The sequence below is a fragment of the Lycorma delicatula genome, chromosome 5 (genome assembly GCF_047948215.1).
Source record: "Lycorma delicatula isolate Av1 chromosome 5, ASM4794821v1, whole genome shotgun sequence".
In the NCBI taxonomy this organism is placed as follows: domain Eukaryota; kingdom Metazoa; phylum Arthropoda; class Insecta; order Hemiptera; family Fulgoridae; genus Lycorma; species Lycorma delicatula.
The window spans coordinates 82,274,734-82,293,096 of NC_134459.1; the positions used below are offsets into that span (position 1 = coordinate 82,274,734).

At 29.5% G+C, this 18,363-nt stretch overlaps 1 protein-coding gene across 5 annotated transcripts in view; it reads right to left on the reverse strand.

The window, feature by feature from the left end:
- Positions 1–6,751: 6,751 nt before the first annotated feature.
- LOC142325135 (glutathione hydrolase 7-like) overlaps positions 6,752–18,363 on the reverse strand; it is a 54,590-nt gene continuing 42,978 nt past the window's right edge. For all 5 annotated transcript variants that reach the window (XM_075366506.1, XM_075366503.1, XM_075366507.1 and 2 more), the window contains 3 exons: positions 12,822–12,988; positions 11,734–11,879; positions 6,752–7,210 (listed from right to left, as the gene is read on the reverse strand). In XM_075366506.1, coding sequence (XP_075222621.1) covers positions 7,007–7,210; positions 11,734–11,879; positions 12,822–12,988 — 517 coding nt within the window. In that variant the 3' untranslated portion in view covers positions 6,752–7,006. The remainder of the gene's footprint in view (positions 7,211–11,733; positions 11,880–12,821; positions 12,989–18,363) is intronic.

The following is an 18,363-nucleotide window of genomic DNA, read 5'->3' on the forward strand; positions in this document are numbered from 1 at the left end:
TGCAATGGTGCTCAAAGGGATCACCCAGACCAAAAAAAGCTCGCATGTCAAAGTCAAAAGTGAAATGCATGCTTGTGTGCTTCTTTGATTCCAAGGGAATTGTTCATAAAGAGTGGGTGCCTCCTGGAAAAACAGTTAACCAATATTTCTACAAAGAAATTTTAGAAAGACTTCGTAAACGAGTTCTTTGTGTCCGTGCCAACATTGCTGTTAATTGGATTCTGCATCACAATAATGCGCCATCCCATACTGCTCTGTCAGTTCAGCACTTATTAACCTCACAACAAATTTCAGTACTACCACAGCCACCTTATTCACCAGATATCGCTCTGTGCGACTTTTTTCTATTTCCAAGAGTCAAAATGGCTGTCAAGGGACACCATTTTCAAACAACACAAGATGTCCAAAAAGCTGTGACAAGAGTCTTGGAGGATATTACAGAAGATGAGTTCCAGAAATGTTACCATCAATGGTAGAAGCGCTGGAATAAGTGTGTGCAATCAGAGGGAAACTACTTTGAAGGAGAAACACTAAACATGACTAAAACGGTAAGCAACATTTTTTTCACATCAGTCTCATTACTTTATTGTCCACCTCGTATATTTTAATTTTTCAAAAAGAAATGTGGATTCAATATTTTGACTCTGCATTTATTGGAAATTGGTTGTATATTGCTCATTTGTGGGTTATGGCATAATTATATCTAAAATCTTTATGTTAGACGTATATATTTCACACTTCCTCTATTAATTGCTATAATTAATCTCAGTTTAATGTACTGTGATAATGATTTTAAGCTATTATAAAAATTTAATGATACTAAAAATTAAGTTTTAAATTTAATGGAATTTTATTTGCACTATAATAACAGTTTTCCAACTTAGCCTAAAAATTCAATTTAATAATGTTGTTACAATGAACTGTACAAAATAATTCTTTTCTGCAATTATTAAAAGTATTATTTGATTCACTAAATAACATTAGCCACATCAAAAATCAGTCTAACATCTATTTCTTTTAAAAATTTCATCTTTTTCAAATTTCAGGTTTAGATTAATCATATTTTGTTAAAAATACTTTAAACAAAAAATTATAGATTACATAAAGTAATTAAAATGCATTCAAAAAATAACCCAACTACCAAAACACTAACAGAAAACCTATAAAAAACTAATATCAATAGTCAACTTTTGTGAGATCCTGCATCATCAGTTGGTACACAATACTATAATTATATCAACAAATAATAAAAAAGAAATAAAAACATTCTGTTATTGGAATGTGTAAATTTAAAACGTCACACTTCTATGTTTGTAAACGTTGTTGTCAACTGCAACTCGCTGTCTAATTAAAAAAACATCATCTTCAAATATGATCTGTTGGTTCTTCGTTTCATATTTTTGTTTAAATTTATAAATATTCAAGTATATTCATTTTTAATTGTTATTACAAATTAAAAAAATGTCTAAATTATTTTTACAATCAGTAATACTATGCCTACATTGCCACAAATATAGGCATAATGTCTAATGTATGGTTGGCCACATTAGACACACCTCTTTGTTTGTATATGCGTTGTAATGTTTCATAAACCTTTATTTAAAAGATCTTGGTAGTTTTACAAATGTAAATTTTATTTTATTCATTTTAGTCCTCATCATTTTTATTATTGTTACTTCTTAAATATTTTATAATGTGGTTATTTGGTTTATATGCTTTTTTACATTTATTTTTATCATATACGTTAGTAATTTTTTCTATTATTTTATTTGTGTAATTGTATTCCAAGAAAAAACTATTGCTAATCTGTTATTTTCTTGTAATTTTGTAAAATTATCACAGTACTTTATACTCTTATATATACTTCTGTAATTTTATCATCAAAACCATTAATTACTGCTATTAGTTTAATTTCATCTATTTCTTTTTTGAGTTTTTTAAAATTTAATTATCACAGTGGTCAATATGTTGATGAATTGAATTTTCAAAAAAATAAAAATTAAAATGTATGTAAAATTTAGTAAATCAGAACAGTTTAACATTATAAATTTAATAAAGAATAGTAAAAAATTTCTCTTCTTACTTTAAAAGTGATTTGTAATCACCAAAAAGATAAATGTTTAATTTTGTTTCTTTCACTCAGTTTTTTTAATTGAATCATCTGGAATTATTAAAATAGTATCAAAAGGTAATTTCATTATTTGTTTTCTCAGTATTGTTATGGTTTATTTGCTCTTGCTGTAGTGTCCAATGAAAATTTCAATTTTAGCACAAAAGAACCTTTCTCAGAAGATGCAATTTTTTATTTCTGATTTTTTCCAATCACAAAAAAGAAGATTTTTATACAAAGTTCAAGTTGTGCTTGAAGGGTTTTAAAATTAAAGATGATCATAATTTAAAGTAATTATTATGTACAAAGCAGAATTTATGTGAACATTTATAATTGGCAATTCTGATGACTTCCACATTTTAAGGATTGGATTCAGTTACTCGTGCAACAGTTCATCCACAGGCATATATGTATGCCAGGGCTGAAGAAATGTTGGTTCTTTCAGTGTTAGTTGCTGTAGAAAGAAATCAAATAATTGCATTAAAAATTTATTTATAATAAAGAAATATATCTATCTTACACTCTACATCTGTCAACTTTTGATAAATATGTACGTGGTACATAAGTATGATGAATCTTTTTTTTAATCAGATTAACTGCTGCTGAAATAAATTCCTCAAAAGGAGATTTTCTTGTCTTGTCTTTCGAAATTTTGTATGTGTTCTTGTGTTTGGTTTTCATCTGGAGTGTTTTTAATAATTTTCATTTATTCATTCTTAGGATATTGAAAATCAATATTAGATTTTTCTGTGGTGTATTTTAAAAAAAACTTATTAACTTGTAGATGTAAAATAATTTTTCCTAGAGTAATCTTTTGATACAATTTGAATACATTTACATATTTTTAATGTCAGGTGGGAAGTACTTACAGTTCATTTCTGATCTGCAATAATGGGATGGGATGGGATGGAGCAATAGCAACTTTCATTATAAATTGTTTTATTCGCAATTCATTTTCAATTTTTTTGATGTTTCGTGTGTATTCAGTAAAAACTGTAATGACATTTTCCTTCTAGTAGTATTCAAAGGATTTACTCATTTTTGAGTGTTAAGATTCTTATACATGACTCTCTTTCTCTGTGTGTGTGTGTCTGTATTCATACATCTGTATTTGTAATTAGTTCTGTCACTAAATTGCTTAGAACATGTTTGATTCTAACTTCCTTTAGCTATAATTATTTTTTTATAATTTGCAAGCTGATGATAAATTTCAGTTAAAAAAACCGAAGCAAACAAAATTTTGAACAACTTCACAGAAATATTGAAATTTCAAATAGTTCCTTTTCTTAAATAGAACAACAGTTTTTGTGCAATTTACTCTCTGGGAATGTATTTTAGATTGCAGTTAGAGCAAATAAAATTGTACAATAATTTTCCTACTAGACATTTCTTGCAATTTTAACTGAGGTTGGTTGTTGGTTTCCCTTCCGGGTAATATTCAAGGACTGGTTGACAGGAAACAACATATTAATCATTTGTGTTAAATAAATCAGTTTCTATAGATCATGAAATTTAAACAAAACTGGACATGGGTATGTAGTTTTATAATAATTTTTGTTTATAAATTAACATTTATAAATGGTTAATGGCCATAACAGTTGCTATTACTTTAAGAGAAAAAAACTACATTTAGAAATAGATATTTTTAGAAAGAGTAAATGTACATTAGTAATTTTATTTTTATCAGCCTACAGGTTTCTACACCTACACAATTCAACAGCTTCTATAGCACATACTTGTATGTATGTAGTGGTAATTAATAAATTCTAGTCATTGTTATTGAAATTAACATAAAATCTTAATTTAATTATTTACTAAAATCAATTGTTTACTAAATAAGCAATAAAACTACTAGAACTGTGTTAAACTATTGTAATTTTTTTTGGATATCACTGTGTTTTGTTAATTCTTTTATTTTTTTTATGAATTACTAATTGTTATCTTATGAATTTATTATTAAAATTTATTGCCTTAGAGCAAACAAATTTCACGGCCAATTTTTTTTTTTGATAGTCATATCATTCACTTCATACCATATTTTCCCTTTATAATTTTTTGCTTATTTTATTCTAATAATGGCCTAAAGAGTGGGGGGGGGGGGCAGCTCCTGTCAAAGTACAAATCTTTTCTCCCAACTCTTTAGGCCATTCATTACACATGAAAAAATTGGCAAAAACACCAAATTTTTAATTTGAAGCTACGACTTTTGTTTTATTTTTTCACTAAATAAACAATGACTGTCTGATACATGATCAACACACACATAATACTGGACTGTATAACATTTTATTGTAATGAATTACTTATTACTGCTAATTATACACTTAAGATGGCACACACATCCGTCTTTCACAATATCTTGCCACGCACTGACTACGCACAAAGGAGTCCCCACTACCTCACAACACACACACACACTAATGATACCAAACAATTTTCACATAATATTACATATCATCATCAAAGCTTGTCAGATCCATTCTGAGATACCGTACTAAAATATATTTTACCTTTTAGTGCGTTTAATTTAAGACTGGTGTTTTAAAATTTTTTATTTTCTACTTTTTAAAGAATATAAGAGTGGTTTTTAAAACGTTTTTTATATATTTTTTATATTCTACATTTTAGTCCTCATAAGTTTATACTTTAAATCTGCGCTAGTGCAGAGGTTTGAATGATCTTTCAAAGTTTTCATGCCTCCAATTTCCAATACAACAGACAAGGGTACAGGCAGTTTTACAAGTTTATATATCTCAAAATATTACTGTATATACTCATATAGTGTATATGAGTTTGAAGTGTTCAAACCTCACAAATCTTAGGTTTCTAGTCTCAAATATTAAAATCTCTCATGCAATCATACACTGAACCAGTCAGTAATGTCGCTCAATACGCCAAAGGAAATTCTGGATTTCCAAACTCCAGCCATAATTTAACAAAAGTTGACAAAAGTCTAAAGTATGTACATTACTTTTATTTTTTTAATTATTTCGCATCTTCAAGGTAACCAGAAAAACATCTTTTTTTAAATATGACGACTGGTCATGCCATTGTGTACTGAGGATAATAACTGATTTACATATGTATTTCTTGGTCTGATTTTGTATTGTTAATATATTACTATTTTTTACTGGGATAGTGTTATCTAAAATTTAGTTTTTTTATGTGCTTATTTCTGTATATTACTGTCTAATAAAACACACTATTATTTTATTATTATTACATGATGTAATAATACTAATTTTTAACTCACTAATTTTCTATTTTTTAACTCATTTTTCTCACTAAAAAAATTACTGAAAGCATTTGATAGAAGTAAATCAATGGATGTGAGGCAATAACTTGCAGTGTGGGAAAAAGCTTAATTAATCTAAGTAATTCAAGACAACAATGAAGGGTTTGAATAGTATGACATTAAACGATTAGAATGATATTAAATTTTATAACAAAAATCTTTAAGACAAAATTCCATGACTATCCCGGCTATTAAAAATAAAAATTAAAAGAGTTAGGGCCAAAACACAGAATATATGTTTTCAGAGATAGGAAATAAATTTTAAGAAAAGTTTTTCTAAAAATATTCATTTATAGATTAAGGTTAACAAATTTTCTTTAACACTTCCTTCAATTTTATTAATATTGGTTTTAATTTTATTTATTTTGATTAATATGTGTGTACATTTTTTAACATCACGTATTATTTTCACATGTTTTAAAATTCTTTAAAAACCATTATATTTTTCACTGAAATATATTTTTGCTTGATCCAGTGAAAAGGCCTTTAATCCCAAAATTATGGGTGAACAGAGGCACAAAGAAGAACATAGAGAATATCAATCGACTGCTATCCAGTACAGTAGAACATGTGGTACAATTCAGGACCTTCATAACTTGGTGAAGATTGGTGCCCTCTTGGTGGTGAAATGGCCAGCGTGTTGGTGTGACTCCTGAGTGGAGTACTCCAAAGCCTCTGGCTTGGGAGTCTTGGCAGGCAGCAGAGTTGACAGACTGAGGAGAGATATTGGCTGTCTGACCACATCTTTCAAAACTAACCCCAGTTAGAGGATTCGATCCATGGTCCATAATCCAGGTACATAAGAACTTGCAGAACAACATGACTACTGAGATCCTGGATCTCCTTAAGGAGTGTCTGGTGGTATAATTGAATAGGATATGCCAATGTAAATTGAATAATTTGCAGCGTGAACATGAATCTGTTCAATGTGAACATAAATCTGCTCAATAACAATCAGTGTGCATTTTATAAACAGCTCAAAACAACCAGTCAGCTGAAAACTCAGGATCACGCAGTACTGAGTAGAGAAGAAATATTGGAATTTTGGATTTCAATATGGTCAACACCTTCACAACTTCGAGGAGGAGCAAACTAGATCTGTGATGAAAAAAGGATGGTTGTTGGGACACCAGCAATAGTGGATTATGTTATGACTTGTGCTGATTTTTACTGTGCAATTGTGGAAACTCATAATTAGAGGGCGCCCAGGGTTGATGGTGTACAGAACTATTGGTACAAGCGCTTTGCCGCAAAACACCAGCAACTTTCTGAGTTTTCCTTGGAGATTCTTATGGATATGGATCTAATGCTGAAATTTTTTACTGAGGGAGTGACATACAACAGAGTAAAACTCAACATATAATAATTTAATGACATTTTAACATAACCTTCACAATGTAAAATTTTAAAAAATATAAAAAAAATCCTTATAATTATTATGTCATGATATACAAACACTAGAATCATGGAAATGTTTCATCATAATTGTGTAAAAAAATTATTTTTAAATACATTTATACAAATTATGTAATTATACATATTTAATGCTAAAGGAAGACTTATATATAAAATAAATATTTGGTTAAAATTCAAGTAATAATTTAAAATGTAATATAAGCTCCACCACCTCTTGAATCAGCATGGGCATTAATTACATCATTAATTTTTTGCATAACATTAAGACTAGGATATGGTGATCGGGCTTCAAATATTTGAAACCCTTCTTTTTCTATTGAAGCTAGTTCTTCTTTACTTGGAGTAGAGGGAAATGGAGATGACGGTCGGAGTTTATTCTCTAACCATACCTAAAGAGTAAAACAAATAATTTATAATTACCAAACAAACAAGGCAAACAATAAATAAATAAATATAAAAGAAAAAGATCAACAAATAAAAGTCTGGTTAGAATTTGCTAAATAATTCTCATACTGATGTCTAGCGCAAAAATTAAAGTATTAGTTTAATAATTAAAATAAAAAGAAACTAAAGAAAGGGGCTTATATAAAAATACAATCAAAAAAGAACAAATCACAACTAAATACAACAAAAATTCACATTATAAATCATCCCCTTCGTCCTGGTTATAGGTATATATCTTTTATGACTGTCTCGGTGGCTCAGTCATTAGAAAATGTGAATAGTAAAACTCTATTTCATTCTTGCCAAGAAATGGGTGTTTAGAGTGAAGTTGTACTCTGAAAGACTCTTTTTACTATTACTACTACTACTACTTCGTAGGTTTGTAGTAATTGTAATTAAATAAAAGGAAAGCTAAGAAAGCATATGATCGAAAAGACCACCCTTCTTTTCAAAATAAATAAATACAGGAATAAATGTCACAAATGCACTAAGTACTTTAATTTTACAGAAATTATAATCATAACAAACCTAATTTTAGAAGCCTAAATAAAATTATTATGTAGGAGGTTAAAGGGTTACTGAAATAGATTAGAACATATGACTCTCAATAACATTTACAAAAATGTTACTTAAAATCTAAAACTAAATGGCCATTTTGATTTAAACAATCATCATAGATACTGAGAAATTTGTATGAGCAGGAAAATAATTTAATTAAATAAAATGAAAAAAAAAAATTAAAAGTCAAATAAACAATATTTTTGCAAATTAATAATTTCCTCTTTTTTAACTTTTTTTTTTTTTTTTTTACATACACAGTGGATTTGAAAAGTAATTATACATCTACTATATGTATCTAAACAATATTATATGTTGATGGATTGTCTTCCATGCGATGCGAGTTATGTTTTCTGCAAAGGTTGATAATTCTGTGTTGTGTGAGCTTGCTTCTGCACGGCAATCTGGCTGGTGATCTTGAGATGAAAAGGTGTTTTGGTTGTTTATTGTATGCTTATCATTGAACAATTGACAGCATGTCCTTCTACGCTACTTAGTCCTAACAAGTTTATACAAAAGAGTGCCTGACAGAAAAATATCAACAGTGACTGCATGCAAGCCATCTATCTAATAAGTTAAGTCTCATCCCACATAAACTGAAAGTAGTTCAAAGGTTACTGGCCACAGACTGTAGAAGGTAGATTTCAATACTGAAAATGATTTCTAGCAAACAATTCCGATGATATTTTAGACTGTTTTCTGTACTGATGAGGCATGGTTCCATTTATTAGGGTATATGCACGCACAGAACTCATATTTATGGTCTGCCAAAACCCACTGCCGTACATGAAATTTCTCTACATGATCAGAAAATCAGAGTATGAATTGCAATATCAGTAGAGGAATAGGCAGCCCAATATTCTTCGCAGACACAATAAATTCAGCTGATTATTGTAAAATCATTCACCAGTTTACAGGAGAGCTAACTGTGGATGAAATTAATAAGGCTAGGATTTAAAAAAAAGGCCCAACTGCTTGTACAGCTAGGCAGCCCTTGAAGTTACTGCAAGGAGTTTTTGGAGATTGGATCATTTCTATGGGCTTGTGGCTGCCTTGTTTTCTGAACTTAAGCCCACCAGATTTTTACTTCTGGGGTTCAAGTAATATTTAATAGGGAAATCTCCCATAACCTCCAGGAACTTCAAACTGCTATTTGAGATTTACCAGGAAAATTCCACAAGAACAATTAATCAAATTCTTTGAGGACAAAAATTGAATCACAGACCTTATTTCACAATCAGTGGACCATTCAATTATTTGAAACATTTCAACTTAACAATATAGACTGTACACGGTGACACTATGACTGCAAATGGCGTCTGCATTTGTGCAAGGCATGCTGGGAGTTGGGGTGCATGTGCGTTTCAACAACCACGCAAAAGTTACATAGCTACAGCCAATCGGACCTTATTTTAAAAAAATAGTCCTCATACAAACCACCAAAACACAGTAAATAGGGAAGTTAAACTTACAATATTAATTCCAAGAATCAATTTTTACGAGATCTTGCATCTTCAATTGCTATTATTATATTAAAACATATTTAGTTATGATTTATTAATTTATCAAAATTGTTTTTGAAAATTTTGAATTTTTCTAGACAGCAGTATTTGTATATTTGTCCATAATAGATTTAAAAAAAACAATTTTGACAAATTAATATGTTTTAATATAATTATAGAATTTAATAACAAGGGTGAAGATAGAGGAGCTCACAAAAATTGATTCTTGGAATTAATATTGCAAGTTTAACTTAACCATTTATTGCGTTTTGGAGGTTTATAATTAATTTTATATTAAATTTTATTAGCAGCGTGGTCAGCTGTTAATGATTTATTTGAATTTAAAAAATAAAAATATATATATAATATAAGAAATATACACCACCGAAAAACAATAATTAGGTAAATTAAACTTACCATATAAATGGTTTTCATGGTATCCCGCATCATCAGTTTGTATTAAATTCTATATTTATTACATTAATACATATTCTTTTAATGATGTCATTTTTTTTCTTTCAAAATTATAATGTTTTCTATTGTGAAATTTTGAATGATATTATAAGAATATTTGTAATTTTGCTGTCCTGTACTGAAATAAATTAATCTTTAAGTAATAATTTCCTTTGTTCCATTGTCATACGGCCAATTGTTAGTTTGTATTTTTATTATATTTTTAATTAAATCATCATCCTCAAATGTGATCTGGTGGTCTATCAGTTTATATTTTTGATTATATTTATAAATGTAATACTTTTCAAATACATTCATTTTCTATTATTATTACAAATCTCCAAAATCTCTAAATCGTTTCTGCAATCTGTAATACTATATTTTGCATTCTAACAAATGGTTGACTGGCTACATTAAATCCTCTTTTTTTATTTTTTGAATGCTGTGTAATGTTCTGTAAATCTTTTTAAATGATCTATTGGTTTCACCTATATAAATACTGTTATATTGCTGGTATATAATTTTATACATTTCCTCTGAATTCCCCTCTATTATTTTTATTATTGTTTTTTTTTTTTAAATATTATACTATGTGATTTAATTGGTTTATATGCTTTTTTATATTAATTTTTATCATATACATTTATAATTTTTTTAAATTATTTTATTTGTGTAATTATATTTTACTATTATTAATATTTGTGTTATATTTTTGCTATTGTATTTTGTTATAACTATGTCGGTATTTTTATTCTGCTTTTTAAAAATTCTTTCTATAATTTCACCATCAAAACCATTAAATATTGATATTTGCTTTACTTCATAAATCTGTGTTTTGAGTTTATTTTTATTGTTTTTTGTATAATGAATTGCTCTAAATATCATATTTCAATATGTATTAATTTTTGTGGTTAAAATTTAAGTGTACTGTATGTAATATTAATGAGTGTTTTCTATAAAATGATGTTTCTATTATATTGTTTATGTTTATTTTTATCTCAATATCTAAAAAAATGTATTTTTCTGTTATTTTCTATTTTGTATGCAATTTTTAAATTATTACTGTAATTACTATTATGATTATTTAAAATGATCAAATGTTTGTTTTTTATAGCTGGTTATATGACTAAAATAAAATCTAAATATCTTATCCACAATAATATCTAATAAATCTTTGCTGAGACTAAGCCGGGAAAAGTACATTTCACTAGGTTCAGCCAACACGCAGTGAAGAGAATGCTGAAATGTTATTTGTATCGAATGCAGGTTTTCTATAAACTAACTAATGCTGATTATGCTAAAATCCATTACTGTCAATCGTTCAACAAATTCATTAGAGACATTGGCATTTCAGATCAAGTGTTAATAGTGTATGTTAATATGCAGAACTACTGGACTTGTGGTACTAAAAACCACACATTTTCTTTGAGTCTTCTTACATTTACAAAAAATAGGCATTTGTTGTGTGGTCTGAAAACAATGAATAATAGCACACTTGTTTTTTTAAAAAAACTGTGAATGCTGACGTCTATCAAGAAATTATCCAACAGTTCAAAGCCTTATTGCAAAAGGATGAGCGTTACTGCTGGTTGCAATAGAACAGCACCACTTGCCACAAAGCTTGCGCTAGTATGGAGATACTATAGGAGTTTTTTGGTGGAAGAATCATTTTCAAAGGATCAGGGGATGTTGGCCTCCTAGATACATATATATATATATATGTATATATATATATATATATTTTTTCGATCAACCCAAGTACAGAATTAATAATAATTAATATTACTTGGGTTAATCAAATTAATATAATTTTTTGTATAGTGCAGAGGAATATGATTCTCAAAAGGATCGATCTTAGAAAAAAAAAAAAAAAAAAAAAATGTTAATTTCCTCAATTATTATCATAAAGATAACACTATGAAAAGAAGGAAGGAGAAATGATCAAATATTCTTACCTGATTTTCTAATTTTGAAGACGTAAACCTAACCCGAGGTGCTTCAACAACTAATTCGATATCAGTTGAATTAAATGGTGAGAATGGTGATGATGAAGATATAAGGCGATACAATAACTGGACAGCATCTCTTGCATCAGGTGCACCTAAAATGACGATTATAATATGTAATTATTACAACTGGTATACAATATCTTACTACCTTTTTTTTTTTAATAGGGGTGAACAACTGAATGAGCTGTAATTCCCAAAAATCAAGACCAACAAGATATGCTATACTACAGAGAACTGCAATGAAATGAAAATTTTCAGAAAAGGCACAAAGTATTGAAAAATTAATCAAATTTTTTCAGTACAACATTCACCAAAGAGAAATATAAACGAAGGTTGCAAATGCAAAGAATTAAAGCAAAGTGGACATAAAAAAAACCAACATTAATATGAAAACAAATGCAAAATTAAAAGCAAGAATTTAATAATTTGTACATAAATAAATTTAGATACGTACGTACAGGGAAACTCTACCAATAATGTTTTCCTTCACTGATCAACAGAAACTGATTTTGCGAACAAGGCTTTAATCATGGAAATTTTATCCTTTAACTGTTAAGAATTCTATTCTCTTAGATATTCTACACATTGTAGAATAATTAGATAACTGAATAGGATGCATAACTTAATCTTAGACAGAACAAATAAATCTCATATTATTGAACAAAAAAGTCATAATATTGCAAAAATCTATACGTGCACACATAATGTACATACTAGGATCATCAGAAAGCAAAGAACATTAATTGAGCTCACAAGGTGAGGATGTCATTATTTTATTGATTAGCTCAGTTGAGATATAAATAAGTTCAGTTAAATACCTTAAAATCATTCTTCTCAATGTTAAAAAAATGTAAAAAAAGAAAAAAACTCAAATTATACAAATTATGCTATCAAATTATACAATTTGAAGGGCATTCTTCTGATTTTTAAATGTGTAAAAAGTTATTTATGCACAAGCAGTATAACTTAACTTAAAATTATACTTTACATCATAAAACTATAAAACACACTCATTTTGATTGTTATTTACGTACCTGATATAAGCCTTCTCCCACATACATGTTTAACTTCTACTGCTATAAATGGAACAGATAAAGACGTAACTCTGTCATCACTTGTCAATGTTCCCAATTCTAAAGCATTGTTTAATATAAAACCACCTGATAACAATTGTTGTGAACCTAACACTGAACCTAGACCACTAAAAACCAGAAATAATAAACATATATTAAAAACATAATAGAAAAAGTCAATATTAAAATTTAATATATCAGTGTGACATTTTATAACTGAATGAGAGATGAATGCTCACCTAATGAAGTAAAATAATTCACACAGGAGTACTGATTTTGAAATACACTGTACAGTATTTCAAGGTTTACTTTAAAACTGCACGGGAATTATGGTGAGATACTTCATGGAACTGTAATCACAATAATGTCAAAAATTTATTGTAAAACCACTAAAGAAGTTTTTTCTTTTGAATGTCTAACTGAAACAAATGGTGCAGGATATGCACGAAGAATGTGGTTTTTTTGTCAGGCAACCCAACTCCATATGTCAACGAATGCTGTGTACTTGAGCATCGCAAGTGGGCTATTCAAGTATCCCTGCAGCCTGAATTTAAAGTCAGGAAATTTTATCAACATAAAGGTCTGGCTGCTACCCAGCAATTTCCTAACTGATGAGGTACTAATTGATAGGGCAAATGATTGGTTGAATAATCTAGGAGGGAAATTTTTTGATGAGTGTCTAAAAATATTGGTATAGTAGTGCAGTAAGTGCCTGAATGAGTGATAATAATAACTGAAGAAGTAAGATATGCAAATAAGATGTATACATTTTTTTTTAGACCTAAATTTTTTTTGGGGAGGCATCTTTTACTGTCAAAGATTAAATATAAATATAGAATAGTTAAAGTAATGTAAATGTACAATAGTAAAACTAAATCAAATAGCACATATTACTGGGACCAGAATATACGTCTCCTATTTGGGAGTGTCAGTATAAAATATGGAGGGCTAAAAAAATTGTATTAGTTCTAATTAACGACAAGCTTTGATTTTTATTGATTTTATGATTTTGTTGAATTTTAAAACTAAATTAATATAACAAAATAGCTAAAAGGAAAGAATAGGCATTAGGTTTACAACTTATGAATAATGCAAAACATAGTACAATTTAGCAAAATTGTTCTTCACTACTATTCCATACAGCTTCTTTTGATATTCATATGGAACAAATGATAACGAAAAATATGCTATTCATATAATAAGAGTACATGCATAAAGTTGATTCACTTTATGAGCTATCCTGTTGTAAACAGGCCGTGTGATGTGGCACTGTAATGGACTGTCTCAAAAGTTACACATATAAATGATAAAACTCTCTCTCTCTCTCTCTCTCCTCACATAAGACTGACTACTTGTACAATGTAACTAATATGAAAATTCTTCAGAAATATCTAGACAACACACATATTTTATTTTTATATTTATTCTTTTTCATGTATATTATTTTTATTTCCTATTAGCCTCAGATTTTTATTTTCTATTTTTTCAATAATGACAAATTTAAGTTAGATCTTTTTTTTTTGTCTTCAGTCATTTAACTGGTTTGATGCAGCTCTCCAAGATTCCCTATATAGTGCTAGTCGTTTCATTTCAGTATACCCTCTACATCCTACATCCCCAACAATTTGTTTTACATACTCCAAACGTGGCCTGTCTACACAATTTTTCCCTTCTACCTGTCCTTCCAATATTAAAGCGACTATTCCAGGATGCCTTAGTATGTGACCTATAAGTCTGTCTCTTCTTTTAACTATATTTTTCCAAATGCTTCTTTCTTCATCTATTTGCCGCAATACCTCTTCATTTGTCACTTTATCCACCCATCTGATTTTTAACATTCTCCTATAGCACCACATTTCAAAAGCTTCTAATCTTTTCTTCTCAGATACTCCGATTGTCCAAGTTTCACTTCCATATAAAGCGACATTCCAAACATACACTTTCAAAAATCTTTTCCTGACATTTAAATTAATTTTTGATGTAAACAAATTATATTTCTTACTGAAGGCTCGTTTAGCTTGTGCTATTCGGCATTTTATATCGCTCCTGCTTCGTCCATCTTTAGTAATTTTACTTCCCAAATAACAAAATTCTTCTACCTCCATAATCTTTTCTCCTCCTATTTTCACATTCAGTGGTCCATCTTTGTTATTTCTACTACATTTTATTACTTTTGTTTTGCTCTTGTTTATTTTCATGCGATAGTTCTTGCGTAGGACTTCATCTATGCCGTTCATTGTTTCTTCTAAATCCTTTTTACTCTCAGCTAGAATTACTATATCATCAGCAAATCGTAGCATCTTTATCTTTTCACCTTGTACTGTTACTCCGAATCTAAATTGTTCTTTAACATCATTAACTGCTAGTTCCATGTAAAGATTAAAAAGTAACAGAGATAGGGAACATCCTTGTCGGACTCCCTTTCTTATTAGGGCTTCTTTCTTATGTTCTTCAATTGTTATTGTTGCTGTTTGGTTCCTGTACATGTTAGCAATTGTTCTTCTATCTCTGTATTTGAACCCTAATTTTTTTAAAATGCTGAACATTTAATTCCAGTCTACGTTATCGAAAGCCTTTTCTAGTCTATAAACGCCAAGTATGTTGGTTTGTTTTTCTTTAATCTTCCTTCTACTATTAATCTGAGGCCTAAAATTGCTTCCCTTGTCCCTATACTTTTCCTGAAACCAAATTGGTCTTCTCCTAACACTTCCTCCACTCTCCTCTCAATTCTTCTGTATAGAATTCTAGTTAAGATTTTTGATGCATGACTAGTTAAACTAATTGTTCTGTATTCTTCACATTTATCTGCCCCTGATTTCTTTGGTATCATTACTATAACACTTTTTTTGAAGTCTGACGGAAATTCCCCTTTTTCATAAATATTACACACCAGTTTGTATAATCTATCAATTGCCTCCTCCCCTGCACTGCGCAGTAATTCTACAGGTATTCCGTCTATTCCAGGAGCCTTTCTGCCATTTAAATCTTTTAATGCTCTCTTAAATTCAGATCTCAGTATTGTTTCTCCCATTTCATCCTCCTCAACTTCCTCTTCTTCCTCTATAAAACCATTTTCTAATTCATTTCCTCCGTATAACTCTTCAATATATTCCACCCATCTATCGACTTTACCTTTCGTATTATATATAGGTGTACCATCTTTGTTTAACACATTATTAGATTTTAATTTATGTACCCCAAAATTTTCCTTAACTTTCCTGTATGCTCCGTCTATTTTACCAATGTTCATTTCTCTTTCCACTTCTGAACACTTTTCTTTAATCCACTCTTCTTTCGCCAGTTTGCACTTCCTGTTTATAGCATTTCTTAATTGCCGATAGTTCCTTTTACTTTCTTCATCATTAGCATTCTTATATTTTCTACGTTCATCCATCAGCTGCAATATATCGTCTGAAACCCAAGGTTTTCTACCAGTTCTTTATTCCGCCTAAGTCTGCTTCTGCTGATTTAAGAATTTCCTTTTTAACATTCTCCCATTCTTCTTCTACATTTTCTACCTTATCTTTTTTACTCAGACCTCTTGCGATGTCCTCCTCAAAAATCTTCTTTACCTCCTCTTCCTCAAGCTTCTCTAAATTCCACCGATTCATCTGACAACTTTTCTTCAGGTTTTTAAACCCCAATCTACATTTCATTATCACCAAATTATGGTCGCTATCAATGTCTGCTCCAGGGTAAGTTTTGCAGTCAACGAGTTGATTTCTAAATCTTTGCTTTACCATGATATAATCTATCTGATACCTTGCAGTATCGCCTGGCTTTTTCCAAGTGTATATTCTTCTATTATGATTTTTAAATTGGGTGTTGGCAATTACTAAATTATACTTTGTGCAAAACTCTATAAGTCAGTCGGTCCCCTCTTTCATTCCTTTTGCCCAGCCCGTATTCACCCACTATATTTCCTTCCTTGCCTTTTCCAATGCTTGCATTCCAATCTCCAACTATTATTAAATTTTCATCTCCTTTTATATGTGTTTAATTGCTTTGTCAGTTTCTTCATATACACACTCTACCTCACTATCATCATGGGCGCTTGTAGGCATATAGACGTTAACAATTGTTGTCAGTTTAGGTTTCGATTTTATCCTTATTACAATGATTCTGTCGCTATATAATTTGAAATATTCTACTCTCTTCCCATCTTCTTGTTCATTACATAACCTACTCCTGCCTGCCTATTATTTGAAGTTGAGTTAATTATTCTATAATCACCTGACCAAAAGTAGTTTTCCTCTTCCCACCGAACCTCAGTAACTCCTACTACATCTACATTTATCCTATCCATATCCCTTTTTAAATTTTCTAATTTACCAACCTTTTTTAGACTTCTAACATTCCACGCTCCAACTCGTAGAATGTTATTTTTTTATTTTCTGGTGACCCCTTCCTTAGTAGTCCCCACTCACAGATCTGAACGTGGGACTAGTTTACCTCCAGAATATTTTACCAAGGAAGGCACCTCCATCATTGTTATATGAAAATGCTGAGAGCTACATTTTCTTGGAAAAAAAGCAGTCATAGTTTTCCATTGCAGTACTCAGAAGATTGAGTGATGTTGATATGGCCGTTAAAGTCGTCCTGACCTACGCCCTTAAAAACTACTGAAAGAGCTACTGCCCTCTTTAAAGGAAGCAATTAAACACGTAATTGCTTCATCAATCTCTTCGTATACACACTCTACCTCATCATCATCATGGGCGCTTGTAGGCATATAGACGTTAACAATCGTTGTCGGTTTAGGTTTTGATTTTATCCTTATTACAATGATTCTATTGCAAACAAATGGTGAGTTAGATCTGTAATATTAAAACTTCAATACAGTAGACTAGGGGACAGGAAATCTGAAGCTTATAGTGAAACAGCTAATTTGCTGTATATCAACGATTCTACAAACATTTCTTATATTAGTGTTTACAAAACGTACAACTAAATCTGTTCATAATTCAATCTCAATCATTTTAAAATTTACATTAAAATCTTATTTAAGAAAGAAATTTTTATCCCAAATCGATGTTAAATATAATTTAATAATTTATTATTTTATAATATTAATTACAATTTAAATAAAATTATCCTTTATTATTTCAACTGTAATTACTGTTTGAAAATATTATAGGTATTTTTCTAAATCTAAATTATGATAATTTATGGCCCAGCAATTAAAAATTACATATGTTGGCTAAACTGATAAATGTAAAGTTAACAGTTCCTTTTAAATGAAACAATTTTGTAAGTATGAGTTATTGTAATAAATCATTCTAATTAGCTGACTTGTTAGTCAATTATCAATGTACGTCTTTGCTGTTGTAAAGACATACATTGGTAGCAAGCATCATATACAAAATAAAAGTAAGAATTACATTTATTCTATTTATAGAATACATTTCGTAATAATAATGTTGTCATTTTTGTTTATCTGCTGAGTGCATTTCACCAGTGCCATGTTTTGCTTTACTTGATTTATAGTAGTGTGTTAAATTTT